This window comes from Saccostrea echinata, unplaced genomic scaffold, assembly GCF_033153115.1.
Source record: "Saccostrea echinata isolate AGI-Se365-2 ecotype Australia unplaced genomic scaffold, CSIRO_AGI_Sech_v1 ptg000015l, whole genome shotgun sequence".
In the NCBI taxonomy this organism is placed as follows: Eukaryota; Metazoa; Mollusca; class Bivalvia; order Ostreida; family Ostreidae; genus Saccostrea; species Saccostrea echinata.
In genome coordinates this window covers 3,977,266-4,004,064 of record NW_026889764.1, presented here as the reverse complement: position 1 = coordinate 4,004,064, position 26,799 = coordinate 3,977,266, and the positions used below count along the sequence as shown (strand labels likewise).

The 26,799-nt window shown below is 33.5% G+C and overlaps 1 protein-coding gene across 2 annotated transcripts in view; it reads left to right on the top strand.

Annotated features, from left to right (window-relative positions):
• The window catches only part of LOC133187427 (FYVE, RhoGEF and PH domain-containing protein 2-like), a 55,233-nt gene continuing 28,434 nt past the window's right edge, over positions 1-26,799 (top strand). For both annotated transcript variants that reach the window (XM_061322793.1, XM_061322791.1), the window contains exons 1-3: positions 1-79; positions 5,932-6,102; positions 20,630-20,827. In XM_061322793.1, the coding sequence (XP_061178777.1) occupies positions 16-79; positions 5,932-6,102; positions 20,630-20,827 (433 nt within the window). In that variant the 5' untranslated portion in view covers positions 1-15. The remainder of the gene's footprint in view (positions 80-5,931; positions 6,103-20,629; positions 20,828-26,799) is intronic.

The window sequence follows — 26,799 nt, the reverse complement described above, 5'->3', positions numbered from 1 at the left end:
TAGATAAAAGTCGACATGGGACAGGAAATTTCAATGGATGATTATGAGAGCGACAGTTCGCTACAGAGCATCCTTCAGTGTAAGTATAAATTCTACAGGTATTACGCATATTTCATTTTTCTATTATTAGTAACAAAAGGAGAGGATCAAACATTTCAAGGTAGGAGATCAGTTGGAGGGGGGGGGGGATATCTATTTTTGATGTTTTGCAATACTGTATATAAGTTATTTGTTTGAATTGCATTTCCTTTTTTCCATGTCTCTATATATTTAGTTAAAAACACTCTAAAGCAGGCTATATAGAGGGCACTGCGGGTGCCCCTCCACCAAATCCACCGCAGGGCAGGTATAAATTGTGAAGAATAAAGGGGGCAAGTTTTCCGAATTTCTTTTGAGGCCTCAGTGGAACCAGGGAAAAACCATGAGGGGCCCAGTGGCGAAGCCCTTGAGGCTCCCAGTGAGTCCAGGGTGAAGCCCTGATGGGGCCCCAGTGGCAAATTAAAGCCCTTGAGGCTCCTAATGGGTCCAGGGTGAAGCCCTGATGGGGCCCCCGTGTCGAAGCACCCGATGTGTCCTGGATTCAACTAGAGATTTATAGGGCAAGAAGGAAATTTTCTAAGAAGACACTTTTATTTCTTGTCGTCAAAATTAGTGATAAGAATTAATAAAACTTCTAATTATTTTAAGGTCTATGGGAACAAAGCCGAGGAGTTGAGCTCCCGGGCCCCATGAAGCTCTGTCTTGCAAGAACACAAAAATAAATCCTTTTATTTATACCCCTTTGTCAAAAAAATTATTTTTTTCAATATAAATTAAAAAGAACATTATCACAAATTTAACAATGAGTTTACTTCTGTTCTGAAATCAAAATGTTTAATATATGATTTAGATCTATGAAGTTTTCTAATGCATATCCCTAGAACTAACTCGTGGGAATAGAGTGGAAAATTTAGAAGATCCAGGATGTTTAGATTAGATAATATTATGGAATGATGTATGAAAACATGCTTTATTATTTCAATTTCATTTATTGATTCACCACACATTTGGCATACAACCATGTTGCGTAAAATGAAATGAGAGAGAGAGAGAGAGAGAGAGAGAGAGAGAGAGAGATTCATGGGTGGCAAAATTTTTCCTCTAAAGTGTGTGTGAAAAAATAATCAAGACTTTTTTAAACTTTCATGCATTAAATCTCGATAGATAGTCAATAAACTAGTCCCACTTTCTGGAACTATGATAGAACTTGCCCATAAAAGTTACACGCAAGAGTGAAAACTGTCGGCGCCTTGACTAGACGAAAGCGTTGCCATGTGTTTTGTTAATTAACTGAATCAAATGACCGTTATCGAAATCAGGCATTGAATAAGAGACCGGTAAAGTTTATTATAGCTATATACTAATCATGAGTATTTTCGCTCCTGCTAATTGTATCTATCATAATGGACATTTGCCCTCAAAATACATGTGAATCATCAACTAAAAAGTCATGTTTATAATTCTTTGGTTCATGAGAAAACAGTGGATAAGGGGGTGGAATAAAGATTTCCAGTTGAATAGGGGAGCCCCCACTCCTTACCCCCCCCCCCCTCCCCAGCGTAAGTAATATTGTAATATTTGTGTTTGTCTATTCACTTTTAATCACTCACTCCTTTGATTATTTTCTTGCTAAACTAATTATACAAGGAAAATTGTTGTGGAGACCAACAAATGGGAAACCAACATTTATATATGTATATATCCGGAAAAATAGTTGATCGAGGACTCATGTTTTAGACTGCGGAGCTCATTTCCAGTTTAAATCTTGGCGCATTTTTCGGTCGGACATAGTCATAGATGATCTACTTTAGAATCTGTTTATTATTTTACATGCAAGGAGGTGTAAGGCTATGGCAATGGTGATATGTGTGAATATTGAAATTTCTGACAGGTTAGGGCTTATATTACCTCACCAAACTTGGGCAAGCGGCAAATCTAGTACTCCCGTCTCCTGATGTCCGACTGCCGACTGTCCGGGATTTCGTATATCTTTATTATCGATGCACAGAATATCTTAATATTCTTCAGGCTTATTTTCTAGGTTAATATAAATTCCCAAATGCATAAAAGTATCAACAAAATTACATCTACGTATATAAATCAGAATATGTTGAATTAGCATTGTCACCTGCCCAAAAGTGGTTACAGGTCCAGCACAGCTATATAGCTTGAAAAAGCTATATAGCTTTATTAAGCTATTTAGAATAGCTTGATCAAGCTATTTATGTGCAGTTTTTCAGCAAAAAGGTTTTTTGTAAGAAAGAGACAAAAAGTCGCAAGTATTTGATTATTCATATATGTACTATGGGCTATCAAAACAACAACAGAAATCAAAGATAGTTCTATCATTGCAGCATTTGAATAATTTTAAGCAAAAGATGAATTTCCATTGTTTGAGTAACAGTTCACTACCTTGTGTACGTTGAGGCGTGGATAAGTATGATTGCTTCTCATTGTACTGAATTATTACCAATAAATTATCTTGTTGACCATAATTGGCCTCTTTTATAATTTCAATGAAGAAGTAACTATCAATTGCTTTATATAGTCCCAAAACTTTTAGAACTTTGAGTACAAAGTCTCTTCAGGAGACACAGTTTGATGAGTGATTTTTACATGCATTATTTTCAGAAGAGTTCAAGGTTGAATATTATCACTGCACCAAGGTGCGACTTTGTGCATGCTGAGAAAATAACACATTTAAGAGAAAAGTGTGATAAAATAGCTAAATCAAGCTATTTTAAATAGCTTAATAAAGCTATATAGCTAAATCAAGCTATATAGCTAAATCAAGAGATTATGCCAGACCTGGGTTAAGTCTGGTATACATACAGTGTCAATTCTCTGAGACTACTTTCCCTATCAGTAATAGAGTTATAGCATAATGTAATACTGAGCTGTCAGTGTCTGGATCTTGAATCTAGTACTGTGTAATAAATGCAGAAACCGAAAATGGGCATCAATCCATTAGAACTTGGGTTTTCATCATGTTTTAATTAGGTATAAGAATTGTGATAAAGTACAACAAATACAAATTAAAATATATAAATGAAATAAGAAGGAAACTTCATATGAATACCAATAAATATGCATGCACAGAAAGTCCATATATTTTTCTGTGTTCTTCATGGAACTCTTAGCCACTTAACACAAGTGCATGTTATGTGTCCTAGGGCTTGGATTAATACATCAAGATATTGATAATATTCTGTGTGAGGATGATATCGATACATATGAAGATATATCGAAATATCGTAAAAAAAGTTCTGACATGTTTTTCTTTGTTTACTTAACATTTTGGGTTTAATATATAAAATAAATATGCTAAATATAAATATGAAATACATGTGTAAAATAGTTTTGTTTTGCAACTTTTAATAAATTATTCTTATTTGTGAAGAGATGTTTTGTTCATTTTATAACCATGTGATTGGTATTGTATCGTACGTGGCTCAAATATTGTGATGCATATGGATATAAAAGAAAAAGTTGTATCATCCCAGCCCTAATGTGTACAATTCATGGTTCTACTCCCTCTTTTTGAATTAAATTTGAATCAATTTTTAGTAGTTGTTTTATGGTTTACTTTTTTTAATTTTGTAAATATGATTTAAATTGTATCATTGTTCCAATATATACATATAGTTCATAGTAGAGTATAACTTTGCCTCAGAAGACAAATTAAGTCACATGTTATCTAGAGCATTATAGATTTATTATATATTGCTATTTAATCATAATATCACATAGGAGAAAAAACAAAAGTGTATTTGATTTTAGTCACTTTGATTCAGAGTTACATTCTGTTCACTCTTTTATTTACTTTCAAAGAAATTTTACTGCACTAGATTTAATGCATGTTGTTCCCTACCATAGGTGAAATTTAATTGCTGCATCTAAAAAAAGGATATAATCCAACATAACCTAAATAGCTACTATTTAAAAGCATGACATCTATGGACGTAATATTGCAATCTATTTTTCATATACCTAGCAGTATTCCCTTACACAACCGTCAAGCAGAGGAGGAATAAAGCGAGATTTCCTGAACATGCTAAAACATTTGCGGACTACTTGAATCTACTATTTGAAAGCACTACTCTAATTACTTCAGACTTCCATCACTTTGTAGATAGGTATTAACAGTCTGTTTTGATTGAAGACGTCATAAATATCTGTTTGTACTTTCCTGAACGATGATGAGATGAAAACGTTAACAATATTCATTTATAACTGTTTAATACATCCATTTTATTTATCAAAATATAATAATATATAAAACATCAATCCATTTTATTGAGAAGATAAAAAAAAACTTTTGCCCTCTTATTTCAATATTTGTCTTTTTTCCTTTTACTCCCTATGATAAAATATTACACCAACCTCAATTAAACTATTGCAATTCTTGGCTATGTATCAATGTCCTTTTGGGGTTTTTGCTTTTATAACACAGAACTAGATTTACTGCTTTTGGGCAGCAATACATTATACATAATTTTGTTGAAACTTTTATGCATTTGGGAATTTATTTCAACCTAGAAAATGTGCCTGAAAAATTTCAAGAGATACTTTGCGTTGATAAAAAAGATATCAACGAGAAGCTGAATTTAATCCAGGACAGTCGGGAGTACTAGATTTACCGTTTGCCCAATACTTTTTTTTATGAAAGCAAAAGTTCAATTTTCACTACTTGTCTTTGATGATCGTATTTTGCACGTCAGAGCCAGATTGTATGATCATACGTACTTACATGTAAGAATACCCTTCAATATGTATCATATGTATTTATTAGCATGATTAGCATAGACCCAACATACAAAATACCAGTGGATTTGACCACAGGCACCTGAAATTTTTTTTGCTTGTAAATAAGGCTCTAGATAGGAAAATCCTACCTCCTGTGTACATTAGTACAAGAGGTTGGATTCTTTTTTCTATCTAGTGCTTCATTTACAACTTACTGATAGCAGGAAAGAAGGAATGAATAAAGAAAATATTTGATTCTACTGGGATTTGAACCTGGGACCCCTATATCACTAGTCAGGTGCTCTAAGCACTTGGGTACCCAGGCCGATATGCATAGTCCATATAGTTCTAACTAGAACAATGTGGCAGTTAGACAGGTTTGATTGCTGCTGGCCAGTTGGTAGAGCACCTGGTCAGGATTCAAATCCTTACATCTGGGCTGTGTTCAAGATCGTAGTGGCTAACCTAGCAGCTAGGTGGTAGATATATCTAGCTTCCTGGAACTGGTAGCTCGCATAGCTGCTAGGTGTTAGATTAGGATACAAGTATCATAGTTATGACTTAATTTTGGAACAAAGTGAGCTGAATTTAACCGAAAATGTATTTGTAAATAAAAATTTAATTTACTATTAAAACAACCCTGCTTCTTATTGGTATTTCATGCAATCCAAGGCAGTTACTAAGGAGGCCATCTTGAATTTGGTACCTGGCATAAAATATTCAAGCTTGCTTTCCATATGTAGTTGCTAGGTTAGCATATTGTTCAAGATTTAAGTAGAGGCTCTGTAGCTGATACACTTTTGAATGCACCCCAGAACTGTCTCATTTTATCAAGCTTCAATCTGTTACCTTTTCAAAAACATACAGTTGAACTTCGGTATCTCGAACACTGATATCTTGAACACAGTGGATATATCGAACTTATTTGGAAGTCCCAACTGCTTATTTTTAAGTATTTTACCCTTGATATCTCAAATCATTGATTATCTCGAAGTTTTTTCTTGGTCCCATCGAGTTAGAAATGAGGAGGTATGACTATTAAACTTTTAGTTCATGATAATTCCCTCTCTTTAAATTCTTGCCATAAAAGTTGGTTTGTTGTTTCAGTGATGCAGATCACCTGTTCATTCTGCTTTGAATTTTTAGACCAGGTACAGGGAGACGTGGTGAAGATCCAGATAGAACATCTAGCAGAGAGGTGGATCCTACGTGCTTGTGTGGCAGAGAGAAGAGCAGCACCTTATGGTAGACTGAGATCAGAGTGCGGAGAGCCACTGATACAGAAACGAGATCTGAACTGTGTAATTAACAATCCAAGTAAGTTATCATTTAATTATACCCCTGCTCCGAAGGAGAGGGGGGTATACTGTTTTACCCTTGTGTGTCTGTCTGTCTGTGTGTGTAGCTGTCTGTCTGTCCGTAACAATTTTTTTATTGCAGTTTTCTCAGCAACTACTCATGACAGATGCTAGAAATTTTAGCACACTCTTTGTTTAGGCATGCCATATGGTGGGATTAATTTTTGTGTGAATCCGAAGGCTCAAATGAGCTTTTCTGATCAAAATTTGTCTGTTGTCTGTCATTGTTATTGTTGTAAACTTTTTACAATTTCATCTTCTTCTCCAGAACCACTGGGCCAATTTCAACCAAACTTGACACAGAGTATCCTTGGGTAAAGGGGATTCAAATTTGTTCAAATGAAGGGCCACACCTTCTTCCAAGGAGAGATAACTATGAAAAAGTAAAAATTGGGTGGGGTCATTTAAAAATCTCCTCAAGAACCACTGGGCCAGAAAAAGATGAAAATGATGTGAAAGCTTCCATTGGGTCTATTGTTTTTAATATAGATTTTATACAGGAAACATTTTTTAATGGGACAACAGTTTGTTTTGTTTTCAATTGTATTCTCAAATGCACTTTATTCTGTTTCCTTATCTGAGACATTATATGGGACATATTTTTGCAGACATGAGTTATGTATTTCTACATATGATGATGTAAAATTTAATTAGGCAGAATTTCTGGGTTTACTAAATTGACCTTTAACCTACTTAAATTATTTCCAATAGAGGATATTTCCACATGATACGTACCACATTCAATATACAAATGTAATCAGTATAAACAATGAACATAACGTGATATTTTTTTTTTGAAGCAGTCACTCACAAAGCAAATATTTCTGCCTATATATATTCTCAGAAATTTTTTTTCCTCGTAGCACAAAATAGAACAGAAGGGAGGAAATAAAAAGTAGAATTGATTCACTGTGAGATGTGAATATCCATGCCTTGCTCTTCCTGGTCTTTTTTTAAGGATTTTTTTTCTCTCTCTCTTTTCTGACAGCTGTTAGTTGTTAGTTAGTGTCAGAGCTCATCCAAGACACTCAAAGGTAAAAACAATCTTTTTTTATATGTCAAGGACAAGATATTTTTATGCTCAAGGTCAGGCGACACATTCCTCAAAAATATATAACTTTCCCCAATAATTTGTGATTGAAATATTGCTATTTTAAGAAGTTTCCTCACAAAAAATTGGGGTACATTACCAGGCATTTGTGCAAGATTCCGGAGGATGGTATTTCCAATATTATCCTATACTGGAAATCACTTAAATTACTGATGACAGATGTCAATATTTTTGGATTATATATTTTAAGACATTTTGAAAATAGTTCAGAAATCAAAACATGCCGAATAATTAAAAAGCTTTTTAGCATATTACAAAGGAATGCAAAAACAGATATTTGAGGAACATGTCAGTCCTTAAGCAAAAAAAAAAAAAAAAAAATGAAGTAAGGCCTAATGGGTTCAGTTTTTCTACATCCCAAGTAATATAAATGCATATTTTTTTGCATGACTATTATGTTTGTTGAAAATCGTGGTCACAACTATTTGTGAGAGACTTAGTATATGGTGAAGGTCATTTGTAATTGTCAGGTCAGCAAGGCCATACTTAGAGGTCAAAAGTCTAAACAAATAGATAGGAATATTTCCTTATTCAGAATGACATGGTATCATACATATATACATACATGTATATTCATGATGTTTCTTAAAAGACGTCCTCTTGGAAAAAACAATGGCTAGTGGACGTGTTTACAAGCCTAAACAAAATTTAATATTTTCATTTTAATGAAGACTAAGAGTTTAAGAGAGTGATATTTGGTATGTTAATCTGCTGGGAAATATCAATATTGATATATGTGGTATTGTATTTTCTTATAAAACATGATTGCCTTTGACTTTGAGTTCAGAATCATTCATGTCAAGTAAATCTTTTTTTGTGGGGGTTTAATTATCATTTTTTTTTTGTTTGAGGTATGCAGAGAACCTTTAAATCATGTCCACCATGAAATTCAAAAGGTCATGTACTGGAATATGAATACTCAACAATTTTTCATCCACGAAATTAAATCCCCACAAACCCACTTTTTTCCTCAAACCATGACAATTTGACCCCACAAAAATATGTGATTTTACAGTAATTGCTGTTATATAAATCTCATTGTATTGCTGTCTCTTGTAAAGGAAAGATTTGTAATAATTGCTGCTATTCAGTCTTATAAATCTCATTGCACCTCTGTTTCGTGCAATGTATCAGTACATTTATTCATTCATTCATCATTCTCTCTCTCTCTCATAAACCAGGGAATCTTTTAGATGCAATATAGCCACAATAAATTCATTTAGTAAATATCTTTTTTCAGCTTGAATTAATCAGACCTTACTTTCCTGTTTTTTTCCCTTCCTTTCATGTAGAAAACATTAAATTTCTGATGCTGAATAATTTTCCTGTCACTTTTTATCTCTTGTTTTTAATGACTTTTTAAACACTCTTGACTGAGATCTGTCTAGTAGAATACGAGATGATGGAATGGCACGTGGAACATGTGTTTGGGGAGGGACCTGCTCGCGTAACTCTTAACAGCTGACTCGTAACATCGTACACCAATACTGCAGAAGAAGCATTTGGAGAAGTATATGTAGATCATCCTCTAATTTAATGCTAAATATACCACACAGGTTCAAGCAGCTTTAATAGGATGCAATGGATATAACCAAAAGGTTTAAGATATTACAAAATACATTTGCCTAATTGCAAGCAGATATGTACATGCCTATTTCCTACAACCACCCAACCCAGATATTTTTAATCTAGAAAAAAGGATCCCCTCCTTAGACTTAAAAAATCATCTAGAACAGATGTATATTTTCAGGTTACATTTCCATGCATGAAATGAGGAAAACTTTTGTCATTATATCATGTTATATATACAATAAAATGCTTTCTTCATTTTTATGTAACCTGCAAGCCCTTATAAGTAATTCTGATCCAGTATTGTCTGAAGACCTCAGGGTGCTTATTTGGTCATTGATATAGATATGTGTATATAGAGTGGTTTCAAGGAATAATATAAAGTTCCTTGAAATAAGGACATATATATATATATATATATATATATATATATATATATATATATATATATATATATATATATATATATATATATATATATATATATATATATATATATAAAGGACATATATATATATATATATATATATATATATATATATATATATATATATATATAAGGACATATATATATATACACATACATACACACACAAAAGGCTCAAGATTTTAGTCTAGAATAGCACTTTTGTTATATAAGTTTTGCTAGCCATATGATACATGTACTTGAAGAAATGAGAAAATTCTGTTTTCTTAGTGTTTCTGAATTGTTAGCATGCAGTTAATCAATGGCATACCTGTAAAATAATATGTCTGCCTAAGTTCTTAAAAAAAAAACTTAATTACTTGGCCTCAGGAATTGTTTTTATTTTCCAATGTTTTCTCAAAATTGTTTTGTACAATACTAAATTTTTTGCAGTCAGGCAAGTGATACTTAGAGCAGTTTACTATATACCTCTAAAACGCATAAGAGATTTTGAGTGTTTTTGTCAAAAGAGGTGCTTTAAGTCATAGATATTTTGAGTTCAGCAATATTTCTATCTTAAAAGAGTTTGCAGGCAGAATTTTTAAAGTAAAACATAATTATCATACACAAACTGAAATGATTCTTTCAAAGCACACAGTTTTAGAGTTTGTTTATTCTCAGAGTGAAACAGAATGGACAATAAAATAATATCTTAGTATGTAAACACGATGGAGACCAATCTTTATTGACTGTCTCTTGTCTGAATATCACAGCTACAATTATTATCTACCTATATACTTTTATTACCATATTGGTGTAAGTTTCACTCCTTTGAACAGTTGAATCTTTTACAAGGAAACAGATTTCTAAATAATTTTTATTGTTCCATGAAATTTAAACTAAAATGTACATACAACATTTCACCTCCATAATCAAGGTTTTGGCACTAAATAAATTGTTTTTAAATGAATTTATAAAGCTGCTTCCTTAAATTGGTGAAATTTATTTTCACATATTCCGTGTGTTAATTGCATTCTTGGATTAACTAGGCCATGTGTATTGAAATTGTGAATGACAGAAAGTTTGAAACTATGTACAAAGGATAATACTGAAATTCAGGTGGTTAATGCTGACAAATGACGACCAAAAAAACAAAGTTTTATAAAAGGTTTAGAAGGAAGACACTAGCATCTATATCACCAGGTGCAGGTTAGTTTTACCACTTAATTTGGGTGTATAACATGCATATAAGGAAATATTAAAACTATCATTATTTCCTTGATTATAGAAAGGACAACATTGATACAACTTTCAAATTTTCAATTATCAGATAATTGAAATATCTGCTGAAAATGTTGGACAGAGGAAGGAAGCTATCAGGACAGTACATGTATATTGTATAAGCTTTGTAGTACAGTGTATATTCAATAAACTTTTATTGACAAAATGTTCTGAGCATTGCACCATGCACACTGGTTGCGAAGAATGACTGCACTTAAGGACATGCGAAAATTGCGACAAAACAAGCATTTTTCTTTTAATTGCAGGAATGATCAACATGTAATCTACAACTTTAAGTAATTACATTAAATAAAAGTATGTATTTAGGAAGTACGAAGCTGTTTTCAAAGGTGGGAGTCATCACAATATCTTGAATCTCCGTACAATAATGAGGACGCCCACTTTTTCACTGACTTTGTACATACCGGTAGTCAGCGCATGTTTGTCTATTGTTCTCCATTTAACAGTAGTTGTATATTTGCATTAATAATATTGCGTCAAAAGGAGATTAATAGACAAACATGCGCTCATGGTTTAAAGGAGAAAAAACTGCTTCTTCTCACATTTGCTCTCTCTGTTGTAACCAAGGGCTACGGCATGTTGAATATTATAATTCACCACGTGATGTCCTACCTTAGGTAACTCTGTGAATACTAAATTCCGTCATGACTTGTAAGATAGCATGTTTTTGCTAACTAGGACACTCTTCTCGAACACGTTGAAGTCATCGATTCAAAATATTCTTTACTTACATGTATGTGCTCATATTGTTAATTTCATTTTTGAAACCTTTGTAAATACTATAGTAGTGTACTTGTGCCATACAGGATAAAGAGAGAGATGGGAAAGAGTGATCATGTATTTTAAAACATCTCATTGTTATAATTTTAGAGACATTCTTACAATGATAGCTCAACCTCTCATGCATACCTAATGTTTAATCAAGGGCAGGTAAGTGTAAAATCTCTATATTTGGAAAGGAGTAGGGACAAAAAACATAGAATTATTCCATTATCACAAGTCTAAAATCATTTTAACATTTAAATTTGGTGCCAGATTGATAGAATTCCATAGTAAATATACAAAAGTGAAATAAGGTTAAGATATAAAAGCAGCAGAAACGATGGAAAAAGACCAAAAAACCCAGTGTTAAGTGCAGTTATCCTTTCAAAGAAAAAAAAAGTATGGATTGAGAGTAACATTAACTAGTCATTCAATCCATTTCTGTGTTGTATGTAACTCTAAGGATCAGCTAGGACTGAGAAAAAAAAAGATCCATCTCTGAATGATTGTAAATATATACAGTTGAACACAGATATCTTGAAAACAGATATTTTGAATACCATAGAAATCTAAAAGTTAATTGGAAGTTCCAATTACATTTTCTGTACTGTTTTTCAATCTTAGTATCTCAAATACTCGGAAATCTTGAAGTTTTTTCTTGGTCCCTTAGCGTTCAAGATAACGAGGTTTGACTATATGTACATAGTTAGATGTTTGTCAAAATGTAAATATGAGATATTTATGTTTTAAGACAGAGTCTCTCTAATATCTGCCAGTGTAACTAACTATGTCGTTTGACAGGCAGACAGATAGACAAGTATGCTAAAGATTTCTTGGTTAGTAATTTAGGGCAATAAGATAAGTAAACCTAAGTCTAAGATGTCAATGAAATGGCTGAATATTCACTGGAGGATATTTAGCTTCATAAGATATACATATTGGATCATATTATGTACACTTTACAAACTTGTAATGATTGGAGGAAGATTTTATTTAAGAGGGGCACCTGTTTCTGGAGAAGATGCCTGATGGGGTCATTTCTGTCAAACTCCCACATAACAATGGGGGCTTAGGATTCTATTGTAAACAGACCTAGGTTTGTGTAAATCTAGGAAATGATATAGCAATCTGGATATAAACATTGTAAAAATCTCCTCCCCGACAAAGGGTGGGATAAGTCTGACCTTCGACCTGACAATCCTCTCTAATGTATAGCACCTGTCTTCTTAGAGTAATTTTTGAATCATCTTGAAATTGATTGATGTCTTCAATACCATCTCACTTTGAAAAATAACTGAAACATACGATTTTTGTAGCTTGTGGAGTTATTTTGGTAAAATTGAATTTTTATTGGTATTTTGGGAGAGCTATATGAGGAGGTCTACTATAAACACATGGCTTAAAATATCTGCTAGACCTTAAGGATCAAAGTTAAGCTGCTTCTACCTATTAATCAGTTTACATTCATCAAATTTCTTACTCAGTGAAGTGATTTATTTAATTAACATTTATTTTGACTCATGCTCAGAAAAAAAAAGAAAGAAAGATCCATTACATACAGTGTAACCCTGTATTAAAGTACATGTAAAAAAAACTCAGTTGTCTACTTCAGCAATAAGTCCTGAACTCAATATCCATCATGGTAAATGTTCTAAAAATTCCCAATGTAAAAAGTAATTTTAGTTTCTTTTTTTTTCCTCTTGCTCCCAAAATGTGCATACAGTAAAACTTGTATAAAATATGTTAAAAGAATATGAAGTAAAGATTTAAATTAGATTTAAGATTCCTTATCTCCCTGTTCACTTGTTTAATTATAATTTTGCTTTTAATGCTAGTGATTTTCCAAAAGGACTCCAAATGTATAATTAAAATGCACACAATTTGAATTTTCAGCAAACCTTATGGGACTAAATTTCCAAATGTATAATTAAAATGCACATAATTTTAGTACATATGTTGTATGACTAAATTTCATTGAAATAGCCTTTCAACTTAAAATTTTATACCAAAATGATAGTCACTTATCCTAGTTACAGTTATCTCTCTTATCAGAGGGTAAGTTAACCTTAATGAATTCCATACAAGTTTTAAATTAAAACATACAAGGTAAACTTGAAGCAGTTACTATCCTTCTCTTTTACAGTAATCTCTGAATATTAAATGTAAAACCATTGAATTTCTATAGAAAAGCATAACATGTTTTTTTTGCCCCCAAAAGGTAATTTAAAATATTTGTTAAAAGACATGAGCTTCCAGAGATTTTGCCCCCATAGTATTCCCCCAAGACTTTGCCCTGGACCCACAAGGGGCCTCATGGCAGCCCCCCAGCCCCACTGTAGTTTTCTGCACACCCTTCATTTCCTTTCTGGCTATGCACCTGTATTTTTTAAATCCGTCTATATGGAGTATGGTACCCCGCAGTCAGCTGACAGGAAACAGATACACTTAACAATGTTCACGCTTCCCTCATGCTCAGAATATTTACTTCAGGGTTACTAAAAATAGAAATTGTCAAATGAATACACATTTGTTGTCCTCTCATTACAGATTCTTCCTGGTTAAGGTTTGTTCTTATAAATTCTACAGGAAATTATTTGATAGATACATTTCAACAAAAAAAAAATTGAATTCAGAAAACTGTAGTGAATGAGGTTTTATTTATGCAAGGATCCTGATGTTTCATAAGGATTGTATGTAGCTTGTTCTGCAATCACACAGCAGATATTGTTTATATTTTTACACATTTTTGTGACTTGTTTAACTGTGTTTCTTAGGAACCAAAATTGAAAAGGAATTTATGAGGTTTGAAAATTTATGATTTCAGTAATGCAAACTTGTTGAACTATAAAAGATGTAATTTGAAAGTTGTCAAATCAGGAGACGAAAAGTACATTATGTACATGTTTTTTTTATGTAAATCATTTTTTATATAATATGTATTATCTTATTTTTGAATTTAAAATATTGAAAAAAGTTTTTTTTCTGTACTAATTGACAGCTAGAATGTATGTAAATGACTAAAGATTTTTTTTTTTGAATGGACAGTATATTTTTTTTTAATGATACACTTTGCAATTATTAAAACACACTATATGTCAGTCACTAATAGAAGATATTAATTAGATTTTTTTTTCATTTGCTTAACATTCATACAGGTTAGAAATGATATTTTCCCTTGGAAGAATTTTGTTTTTAGATATCCATGATTTTCAGACAACAGAGTTATTCCTCTTGAATGCTTATTGATAGTACCTGCAGGGAATAAGGGAGTGATATACATATATATAAACATTAAAAACCTGGGAGTTTCTCTAAGGGGGAACATTTGTCATTGGCAAGGGCAAGCAAGAGAAGCACTTTTGATGGCCTTATTAGTCAGAGTTTGAATGATATGACATTATTTCAAATGTTTCTTTGGGCAACAAGATGTATTCAATTTTCAGTGAATCATTTGCAAACACTGACACTCTATAGCCTAATTAGTTATTACACAATTAAATGTGTGTTAGATTCCTACTGAATACTATCTGTATTGTGTAGGAAATAGAAGGTACAACTTTATATACAAGGTATATAATAATACCCCTTTATTTCTGTTTTGAATCCTCTTCCAGATTTTAATTGAAAAATTTACATGCAGAATACATTATGAGTTACATGTATTAATATTCATTGATTGCATTGACTAAGATAAATACTTCTAGACCTTAAACCATTTTTTTAATCAAAAGTCAAGGTAAAAAAAAAATCATTTGTAAAATCCATGAAACTCTTATCCACAGCATATTTTCTCTCCTATCTGGCTTATACATCAATCATAGAGTGATCAGGGGTTAAGGGTGTGCAGAAACCTTGAACCAAGTTTCTAGGTCAGAGGTCAAGTTCAAAGCAGATCTCTGTGTGAAATCCTTGTCATGAACATATTTTTCTTTCCTCTTGGTCCGATTTGCCTCATACCAGTCCAGATCCTTCACATATTGAGTGCTTATTGATAGAAAGTGTGTAGTGAACTTGAACCAATTTTCTTGATGAAAGAAAAAGGTAAAAAAAAATCGTCTGTGTTAAATCCTTGTCTACATTTTTCCCTTGGCCCAATCTGACTCATACCTCATTCATAGAGAGCCTGTGGATAAAGGGTGTGGAGTAACCTTGAACCAGTTTTTTAGATCAAAAGTCATGGTCAAAGCAAATATTTGTGTATATAAACCTTGTGGAACATGTTATATCCCATTAATCATATCTGGCTCATTCAAGAACCACTGGGTAGATTATCACCAACCTTACATACAAGGATGGAGATATGTTGTAAAAATTATGCAAGGCATAGGGGCAAATAGCGTGGTCTCAAGGTCACTCTCGCCGAAGTCGGACTTTTATTAGACATCGGAAGCTGTCATTTATTGAAATTCCTACTGTCCTATTGACTTTACTCTTACATGTGGGTGCAGTGACTCTGAACCAAATTTCTAGGTCAGAGGTCAAGGTCAGAATAGATCTCTGTGCAAAATTCTTATCATGAGCAAATTTTCCCCTTTTGTCTCCAATTTGCTCATACTTCACACAAAGAGTGCCAAAGGATAAAGGTGTAAGTTAAAGGTCAAGGTCAAGTCCAAGTACATGTACATTTTTAGGTCACCTGAGTCACTCAGGTGACCTATTGCTATCTGTTTTCGTCCGTCGTCGTGCGTCGTCCATCGTCCGTCGTGCGTCGTCCGTCGTGTGTTAACATTTGAACATTTTCAGCTTCTTCTCTGAAACTGCTGAACCGATTTCAGCCAATTTTAGCATATGGCATCTATGTGTGAAGGGAAACAAAATTTTTGAATATCATGGTCCCTGCCCCCCTGGGGCCTGAGGGGTGGGGCTAAAACCACCAAAATTAATGCAATCTTTAAAAATCTTCTTCTTTACTCCTGGACATCAAGCAGTCAAACTGTTGGCATGATTGTAATAAGCATTGACCCCTCTACCAAAATTGTGAAATTCATGGCCCCAGGGTCAGGGGTTCTGGTGCTAGGGTGGGGCTATATAGATCATATAGTGAAAGTGCATTATTTCTTTGGAAATCTTCTTCTCTACTCCTGGGTACTATTGAAACAAATTAAATACATAGTTATGATAAGCAAGAGGGACTCTACCAAAATTGTGAAATTCATAACTCCAGGGTCAGGGGTTCTGTTGCTGGGGGGGGGGGGGGGGGGGCTATATAGATCATATAGTGAAAGTGCATTATTTCTTTGAAAATCTTCTTCTCTACTCCTGGGTATTATTGAAACAAATTGAATACATAGTTATAATAAACAAAGGTGACTCTACCAAAATTGTGAAATTCATGGCCCCAGGGTCAGGGGTTCTGTTGCTGTGGGGGGGCTATATAGATCATATAGTGAAAGTGCATTATTTCTTTGAAAATCTTCTTCTATACTCCTGGGTATTATTGAAACAAATTGAATACATAGTTATGATAAGCAAGGGTGACTCTACCAAAATTGTGAAATTCATGGCCCCAGGGTCAGTGGTTCTGGTGCTTGGGTGGGGCTATATAGATCATATAGTGAAAGTGCATTATTTCTTTGAAAATCTTCTTCTCTACTCCTGGGTATTATTGAAACAAATTAAATACATAGTTATGATGAGCTAGAGGGATTCTACCAAAATTGTGAAATTCATAACCCCAGGGTCAGGGGTTCTGTTGCTGGGGGGGGGGGGGGGGGCTATATAGATCATACAGTGAAAGTGCATTATTTCTTTGAAAATCTTCTTCTCTACTCCTGGACATCAAGCAGTCAAACTGTTGGCATGATTGTAATAAGCATTGACCCCTCTACCAAAATTGTGAAATTCATGGCCCCAGGGTCAGGGGTTCTGGTGCTAGGGTGGGGCTATATAGATCATATAGTGAAAGTGCAGTATTTCTTTGGAAATCTTCTTCTCTACTCCTGGGTACTATTGAAACAAATTAAATACATAGTTATGATAAGCAAGAGGGGCTGTACCAAAATTGTGAAATTCATAACCCCAGGGTCAGGGGTTCTGTTGCTGGGGGGGGGGGGGTGTGGGGGGCTATATAGATCATATAGTGAAAGTGCATTATTTCTTTGAAAATCTTCTTCTATACTCCTGGGTATTATTGAAACAAATTGAATACATAGTTATGATAAGCAAGAGGGACTCTACCAAAATTGTGAAATTCATGGCCCCAGGGTCAGGGGTTCTGGTGCTAGGGCGGGGCTATATAGATCATATAGTGAAAGTGCATTATTTCTTTGAAAATCTTCTTCTCTACTCCTGGGTATTATTTAAACAAATTAAATACATAGTTATGATAAGCAAGGGTAGTGAATTTCATGACCCCTGGATCAGGGGTTATGATGTTGGGGCTGGGCTCTATTATATAGTGAAAATGCATTAATGCTTTAAAAATCTTCTTCTCTGCTCCTGGGTATTTTTGAAACAAACTAGTAAGTACATTGTTATGATAAGACATGATGCCTCTTCCAAAATTGTGAAATTCATGGCCCCAGGGTCAGGGGTTCTGGTGCTAGGGCGGGGCTATATAGATCATATAGTGAAAGTGCATTATTTCTTTGAAAATCTTCTTCTCTACTCCTGGGTATTATTTAAACAAATTAAATACATAGTTATGATAAGCAAGGGTAGTGAATTTCATGACCCCTGGATCAGGGGTTATGATGTTGGGGCTGGGCTCTATTTATTATATAGTGAAAATGCATTAATGCTTTAAAAATCTTCTTCTCTGCTCCTGGGTATTTTTGAAACAAACTAGTAAGTACATTGTTATGATAAGACATGATGCCTCTTCCAAAATTTTGAAATTCATGGCCCCTGGGTCAGGGGTTCTGGTTCTAGGGTGGGGCTACTGTATAGGGGGAAAATAACTCGCGGTGTTAATATTCGCTATATTCACGGTGTTAATAAATCCGTGAATTCAAGAAACAGTGAATAAGTTTTAAATATTAAACCTCAATGTTTTATTTGGAAATTTGAAAATAGACAGTGTACGACAGGTATATGTACATGTACACGGTCATTCAGTAATTACGAGTAGTTCTTGTCATTAAATTATCTTAATTATCACATTTTACTTTAATTCAAATAAGCAGCTAATAACCTGTATTTATTGTTAAAAAGCTGTTTTAATAGATACATGTTTTATCAATCAAAACACACGGGTCATGGGTTTTGATTACCCGTGCGTAACGTTACCACGTGCATTTGTTACCTGCATTAGTATTATGAGTACTAGTTGTTATGGAAATTTTGGTTTTAAAAAATATTATTCGAATGACTATCGAATTTGCTGAAGATATGGAAGGATATTATTACGTCTACCTACATTAATACATTTACTAGCGTCCAGTGTTTTTTTTTTCCGTTGCGATGTGTATACCTTCGGAAAGATGTGTACACATGCACTCATCGTAAAAGCATATAGGAATGTCATTTGACGTTTATAGTCAAAAAAATTTAATAACGGCACTTGTATTGATTAATCATCAATTAACTACTAAATCTAATCATTTTTTATAAACCTACCCTGTTCGTGAAGTGAATACATAACGCTGATAAATGTCGTTCTTGCTATACTAGCTATGGATTACACGGATAAAGACAAGGGAGGTGACTTTTATTATATACAGATTCCGCGAATTCAACAAACCGCGATCGTGTCCGAGGAGAGAAAAACGTGAAAATTACAACCCGTGAAATTATTCCCCTATACAGTATATAGATCCTATAGTGAAGGTGAATTTTTTCTTTGAAAATCTTCTTCTCTGCCCCTGGGTACTATTTAAACAAACTTAGTACATTGTTATGATACGCAAGGATGCCTCTTCCAAAATTGTGAATTTCATGGCTCCAGGGTCAAGGGTTCTAGTGAAAAGCTCCTTAGTGTTAAGCGGATAAACAAAGTGATTACTTATGATGAGCAAACTTCTGGTCCCAGGGTGAGAGACTCTAGCATTTCTCGGTGGGGAGGGGGGGGGGGGCTCTATTGATGATATAGTGAATCTGTAGTAAAAATGCATTATTCCTTTAAAAACTTTTCACTTGGGCATATCAGAGACAAAAAGATTTAATAAGGAAGGGTATTTTTAACAGATTGAACATCTGGACCATTTGGTCAAGTCTTCTGATCCTGGCCAGGGCTCTAGTAATTTGTATTCTACTGAGAGGAGTTATTCCCCTTTGCTGTTTACTTTTGATAATTAATCACTGTAAACAATGTACTTGAGAGGTTAATAGAATAAGAGAATTATGCAAGAATTTTTATTGTATAATACAAAAAGTATTTTCGTAGTTTTAATGATCAGGTAGACTTGTAATTAATAGATAAATAAAAATGGAACAATAATAACTTGTCTTATTAAATGTTCATCAAAGACCAAGAGAGGCCAATGTAAGAGATTTCAACAAGGAATTAAAATAGTACAGAAGCACTGATAGTTATTTAATATACTGTATAGTGATAGTGATAAATGGGGAACAGATTAGAACCTTATTTATAAACTGTCAATGAATACTAGATTAATTATTTTGTTGATCCTGATCATCCTAGTTTTCTTGCTTTTGGGCAACAAAGCTTCACCTTTCAGTTCATTTTATACTCTATGGATCCTCTAAATTGTTGTATTACACTCAGGTGACCGTTAAGGCCCTTAGGCCTCTTGTTAAATTTACAATTTCATTTCTTTCTAAAATCCTTTGCTAAATGTGGAGGTCTTTGAGATGGTCACCATCTCAATGGTATATAGTTGTAATCAAATGTATCATAAGATCACAAAAAGATCATAAGATCAAAAATTATCATTTTGAGAAAAAAAAACTAAGAAACATTATAGAGGGTAAATGGGAGGTGGGAGAAAGGGGTGAGAAGGGTGGGGGAGAGGGAGGGAAATGGCAGAAGGGAGGATGGGAGGAGAAGAGGCAGAAGAAAGGGAGGGAGACAAATGGTTAAGAGGAGGGAAAAAAGAGAAATGAACAAAGCAAAAAAATTAGAATCCCTCCTCTCTCCCTTTCATAAAAAAAATGCACCAGGAGTGATTTCAAGGGATAAGATCAGGGATTGTGCATGTATAAAATGTTTAGTGCGTGTTTTTACAATCAAAAATTTTTTATAGTAATGGTGTGATAATTCATTGTTAATTTCAATCAGTCAAAATCTAGAAATTCAAAGATTATTTACAAAATGTAGGTAGATTGAATTGAACATCACTTATATTAATGGCATTTGTCTGTGGTTGTCTTGTTTCAAGTTTCATGATTACATATTTAGACATCAATTTCTAAAGGATGCCACTTTCTTTTTTGTAGAGTATCGAGATGGATTTCCAGTGCCATCTACGACAGATGACTTAAGCACTTTTGATGAAGAAGTTTTTGAGAGTTGCACTCGCACTGTTGAAGTTCCTCTAAAACCAAAGAATCAGCGAGCTGTGTCCATCCCAAATCTCAGTCACATCAGGTCAAGGTTGTCTAGTTTACAGCTACCCTCAAAGCTCCATCTTCAAGGTAAGTCTTAGTCACATTAGGACAGGTTTACTTAGTTTACAGCTACCCTCAAAGCTCCATCTTCAAAGTAAGTCTTAGTCACATTAGGTCAGGTTTACTTAGTTTACAGCTACCCTCAAAGCTCCATCTTCAAGGTAAGTCTTAGTCACATTAGGTCAGGTTTACTTAGTTTACAGCTACCCTCAAAGCTCCATCTTCAATGTAAGTCTTAGTCACATTAGGTCAGGTTTACTTAGTTTACAGCTACCCTCAAAGCTCCATCTTCAAGGTAAGTCTTAGGCACCTTAGGTCAGGTTTACTTAGTTTACAGATGCCCCCAAAGCTTCATCTTCAAGGTAAGTCTTAGTCACATTAGGTCAGGTTTACTTAGTTTACAGCTACCCTCAAAGCTTCATCTTCAAGGTAAATCTCAGTCACATAAGGTCAAGTTTACTTAGCTTAGAGCTGCCCTCAAAGCTCCATCTTCCAGGTAAATCTCAAGTCACATTTGGTCAAATTTACTTAGTTTATATCTGCCCTCAAAGCTCCATCTGCATGGTATATCTTGGTCACATCAGGCCAATGTCATCTAGTTTCTAGCTTCCCTCAAAGCTCCATCTTCAAGGTAAATCAGAAGTTTCCCAGACTTGAGTTATTCTCAACATTTAGTCTTTAAATAACTCTTTTAGTCGTTACCCAGTCTACCTCCAATGCAGTTTTATCACTTGTTGTGTTACTTCTAAGCTGCTTTTGTATCTCTGTCCTACAGGTTAAAACCTCTGCAATTTCTTACAAAGGGTATTCAGTATTATTTATAGATAATCTTAGCTGATCTGCATGTTATCCCCATACATTACAGGAAATATGAAGAGAAGTGATCTTTATACTCAGTGATATAAAGAAAAATAGAGAAAGCAATTTGAGACATGTGTTGATATGAAACCTGTATATCTTTCATAATGAAAAAGTCTCATGTGTCTCCTACCTTGAAATTTCAACAAATGAATGGATTTTTGTGAATCATCTATTATACAAGGTATACAGATATATTACAGGTATATTATCATGTTTTTAAAAATTTTTTTGAAGTTTTTGTTATCTATGAACATGGTGAAAGAACAACTTTGCATATACTTAAATAGATTTTTCAGTGATGCAAGCAGTATTATTATATCCCTGCTTCAAGGGGGGGGGGGGGGTATACTGTTTTACCCTTGTGTGCCTGTGTGTGTGTGTGTGTGTCTGTTTTCACAGCAACTACTCATTGCAGATACTTGAAATTTTAGCACACTCTTTGTTTAGGTATGTTTGATGGGATTCATATTTGTACGAATCCGATGTGAACTTCCTGTTTATCTGTGCGTCTGTCCGTACCAAATTTTCCTAATAAATGTTTCCTCGCAGTTTTCTCAGCATTTATTCTTTACAGATGCTTGAAATATTAGCACACTCTTTGTTTAGGCATGCCATATGGTGGTATTCATTTTTGTACAAATCCAGTCTGAACTTCCCGTTTATCTGTGAGTCTGTCTGTACCAAATTTCCATCGCAGTTTTCTCAGCAACTACTCATTGCAGATGCTTGAAATTTTAGCACACTCTTTGTTTCATCATGCCATAAAGTAGGATTCATTTTTGTACGAATTCAATGTCAACTTCCTGTATTTCTTTAACTGATTTTGTGTATTTTCACATGAGAATGTATATTTACATCAGAGCGGGGATATCACTCACAGACTTATTGTTTTAACAGATAAAGAAATAAAATTCAGGCAAATTTATTTTAGTATCTTACATATAATACAGAGCAAAATATAAAACAAGTAAATTAAATTGTTTAAATTTTTTCAGAGGAGACCATGATTTATCAGTGTTGGGGTCTTATTTATTAGCAGGCACTTTAAAGGGTCATCTCAAAGAAAAATTATATATCATTTCAAGCTATATATATATATATATATATATAATATATATATATATATATATATATATATATATATATATATATATATATATATATATATATATATATATATATATATATATATATATATTAATTCAATTCACTTTATTGACAATTACCATGTCGGCATACAGTCATGACATAAAACGAATTAACAAGAATAATACATACATATACAAAATGACAAATGTCAGTTGAACAAAATAATGTAGAGTATATTCACATATTTCTAAGTATTCATTGCTGACTTTCTTTTCTGGTGTCAAAGCACTTTTTCAAAAAACAACATATCCTTCTAGCAGTTGTAATATTTGTAGGATTGACAATTTTTCTAATGGGATTATCACTAGTATATATATATATATATATATATATATATATATATATATATATATATATATATATATATATATATATATATATATATATATATATATATATATTAGAAAAGTTCATTTTTCATTCAATGTAAAAGTTTTTATGGGTCACAATTTTTTATGTACTAAATATTCACACAGGACCATGCAAACTTCATTTCTGCCAACCCTACCTATACAAACTTGAAAAAATATTAAGGAAACAAACAAAAGTTGAAAATGCAAACAAAAAGGAAATCTGGATTTGTACAACTTGGTTTTCTGATCTTCATAATCAAATATTTGAGTTGGATGATCATTACACATTTAATTGCATTTCCTTGAAAACTTGAACTGGAGTAGTAATTTGTTATAAGAATTAATAATTTGATGCTTCAAAATAATGATACTATAAACCAAACACTGAACATTTCAGTCCACTGTATATAAGTTTGACACATTAGAGACATTAATTGGTGAAATCTGATGGTTTAATTGATGCCTTTTGCAAAGACTATATCATTTTGGCTTATGACACCCCATTTTCTTCTTTTTCTGCATAAAGATTCCTTTTTCTCTCTAGAGATTCCCTATGTTCTTGTTTTTTTTTTTTTTTTTTTTTTTTTTTTTTTATAGATATATAATATGCATTTACATGTACTTTGTGTCATTAAAAATTTATTTTCCAACTTTAAATTTTATGTGTTTTGAAGTGTATGCATGTACAAATTTCTAAATTGTAAGTGTCTATACAAGGAAGATTTTTTATTATAATATGTGTATGATATATAAAGGTATACTAATAGATACTACATGTATATCATGTATATAATGTAAATATTCCTCCTGTTGCACCTTTTATTCAAAATGAATGGAAGTGAAACTGTCTGAAGATGGACAGATTTAAGATTTGCAGATATTGTTGGCATCATATTACAGATAACCCCTGTGAATCTCAATTGGGAAATTGTATTTTCAGAATGTAGAATGTATGTTTTTTTTCTATACCATGTAGAAATTATAGAACTATATATAATTATGTGAATTCAGAGCTCACAGTTCTATATAGATTCAAGTAAGTTTAATGTTTTCTTCCCCGACCATGTAATCTTGTTTAGCATTGTATAACACTGATATTTGATGGACATTTATACTGTCCATTGGCTCAGCTCTAACTTCTCTTTGGAAACTGCTAATTAGATAGGTAATATTTAGTAAGTAGATTACATTTTTAGCTCACCTGAGCTGAAAGCTCAAGTGAGCTTTTCTGATCACATTTTGTCTGTAGTCTGTCTGTCAAGCTGTCCGACTGTCTGTAAACTTTTCACATTTTCGACTTCTTCTCCAGAACCACTTGGCCACTTTCAACCAAACTTGCCGCAAAGCATCCTTGGGTGAAGGGGGTTCAAGATTGAACAAATGAAAATCTCCTTCTAAAGAACCATTGGGCCAGAAAAGTTGAAACTTATGTGAAACCTTAATTACATAGTGTAGAATCAAATTTATTCAAATCATGACCCTCTGGGATAGGGTGGGGCTACAATGGGGGATCAAATTTTTACATAGGAATATATAGGAAAAATCTTTAAAAATCTTCTTCTCAAGAACAAAGCCACAATTAGTCATATTGATATGGAATCATCATCAGGTTGTGTAGATTCAAATTTGTTCAAATCATGACCCCCTGGGGTAGGTTGGGGCCACAATGGGGAATCAAAGTTTTACATAGGAATATATAGAAAAAAATCTTTAAAGATCTTCTTCTGAAGAACAACAAAGCCACAATTAGTCATATTGATATGGAGTCATCCTCAGGTAGTGTAGATTCAAGTTTGTTCAAATCATGACCCCTGGGAGTTGGGTGGGACTATAATGGGGGATCAAAGTTTTACATAGAAATATATAGGAAAAATCTTCTTCTCAAGAACAACACAGCCACAATTAGTCATATTGATATGGAATCATCCTCAGGTAGTGTAGATTCAAGTTTATTCAATTCATGACCCCCGATGGTAGGGTGGGGCCACAATGGGGTATCAGAGTTTTACATAGGAATATGTTGGAAAAGTGAAAATCTTATTATAAGAACAACAAAGCAATGATTAGTCATATTGATATGGAATTATCCTCAGGTAGTGTAGATTCAAGTTTGTTCAAATCATGATGGGGGATCACAATGGGGGATCAAAGATTTACATAAGAATATATAGGAAAATCTTTAAAAAATCTTTTCAAGAACAGGAAAGCCATAATTAGTCAAATTGATATGGAAGCATCCCCAAGTATTGTAGATTCAAGTTTGTTTAAGGCATCCTCCTGTAATAGGGTTGGGCTATTAAATGGGGGATCAAAGTTTTACCGGTACAAAAGAACATATATAGGAAATATCTTTAAAAATCTTCTTCTCAAGAACATCAAAGTCATGATTAGTCATATTCATATAGAAGCATCCTCAGGTAGTGTACATTCAAGTTTGTTCAAACCATGACACCCCCCCCCCCCCCTTCCTGGTAAGGTGGCAGGAATCTTTAAAATTTCGTTTTCAAGAACAGTAAAACCATGATTAGTTATATGAATATAGAAGCATCTTTACAAAGTTTAGATACAGTTTCATTCAAACATTGGCACCTGGGGGTAGGGTATGCCTAAAACAGGCAATCAAAGCTTTACATATGAATATATACAGTGTAGAAGAAATCTGCTGATGAAGAACAGCAGGGCCATATTGACTCAGGTGAGCGTTTAGGCCCATGGGCCTTTTGTTCTGTCATATACCCTTACTGCAAAGTTGACAGTTTGCCTATAACAGAAAAAGAGGCTTGTATTTCAAGGCCTGAAGGGGATATAAATGATAAGTTAGAAAGCTGCTCCCCCATGCATGCCATTATATATATGAGATTTCATTTGACTTTTCATGTCATTTTTGAAGGTCGTTGGCAGAAGTTCTAAATTATGTCAAAAGGCACAAGATGTTTAGATGGTTCATTGAGAATTGTTTTAAATGTTGAAGACACTGCTTAATTAATGATTAATTGACTAATCAGTCTAATTTGAGCACCAGAGGTTGTAAAAGGAATGAATGACTTAAATATGTAGATCAAAGGTTAAGGTAATTTGAAGACCCTGTAGGATATTGTTTGAGAAGTCATTGTCTAAATAACATTTAAAATGAATACAAATTTGTGCACACTGTTCAGGGCTACTAGTTTAATTTGCTTCTGCCACCAAAGCATTTGAAACTTTTACTTGTGTTATTAGTTTTCATTTTGCGTGAAAAAATTTTGGGCTAGTTAGTTTGAGATTTGGGCTAGTAATTTTTAGCTCACCTGAGCTGAAAGCTCAAGTGAGCTTTTCTGATCACATTTTGTCTGTAGTCCGTCTGTCCGTCCGTCTGTCTGTAAACTTTTCACATTTTTGACTTCTTCTCCAGAACCACTGGGCCAATTTCAACCAAACTTGCCACAAAGCATCCTTGGGTGAAGGGGATTCAAGTTTGTTCAAATGAAGGGCCACGCAATCTTTCAAGGGGAGATAATAAAGAATTAGTGAAAAATTAAGAGCATCTTTTAAAAATCTTCTTCTCAAGAACCACAGGGCCAGGAAAGATGAAACTCATGTGGAAGCATCCTCAGGTAGTGTACATTCAAGTTTGTTCAAATCATGACCCCAGGGGTA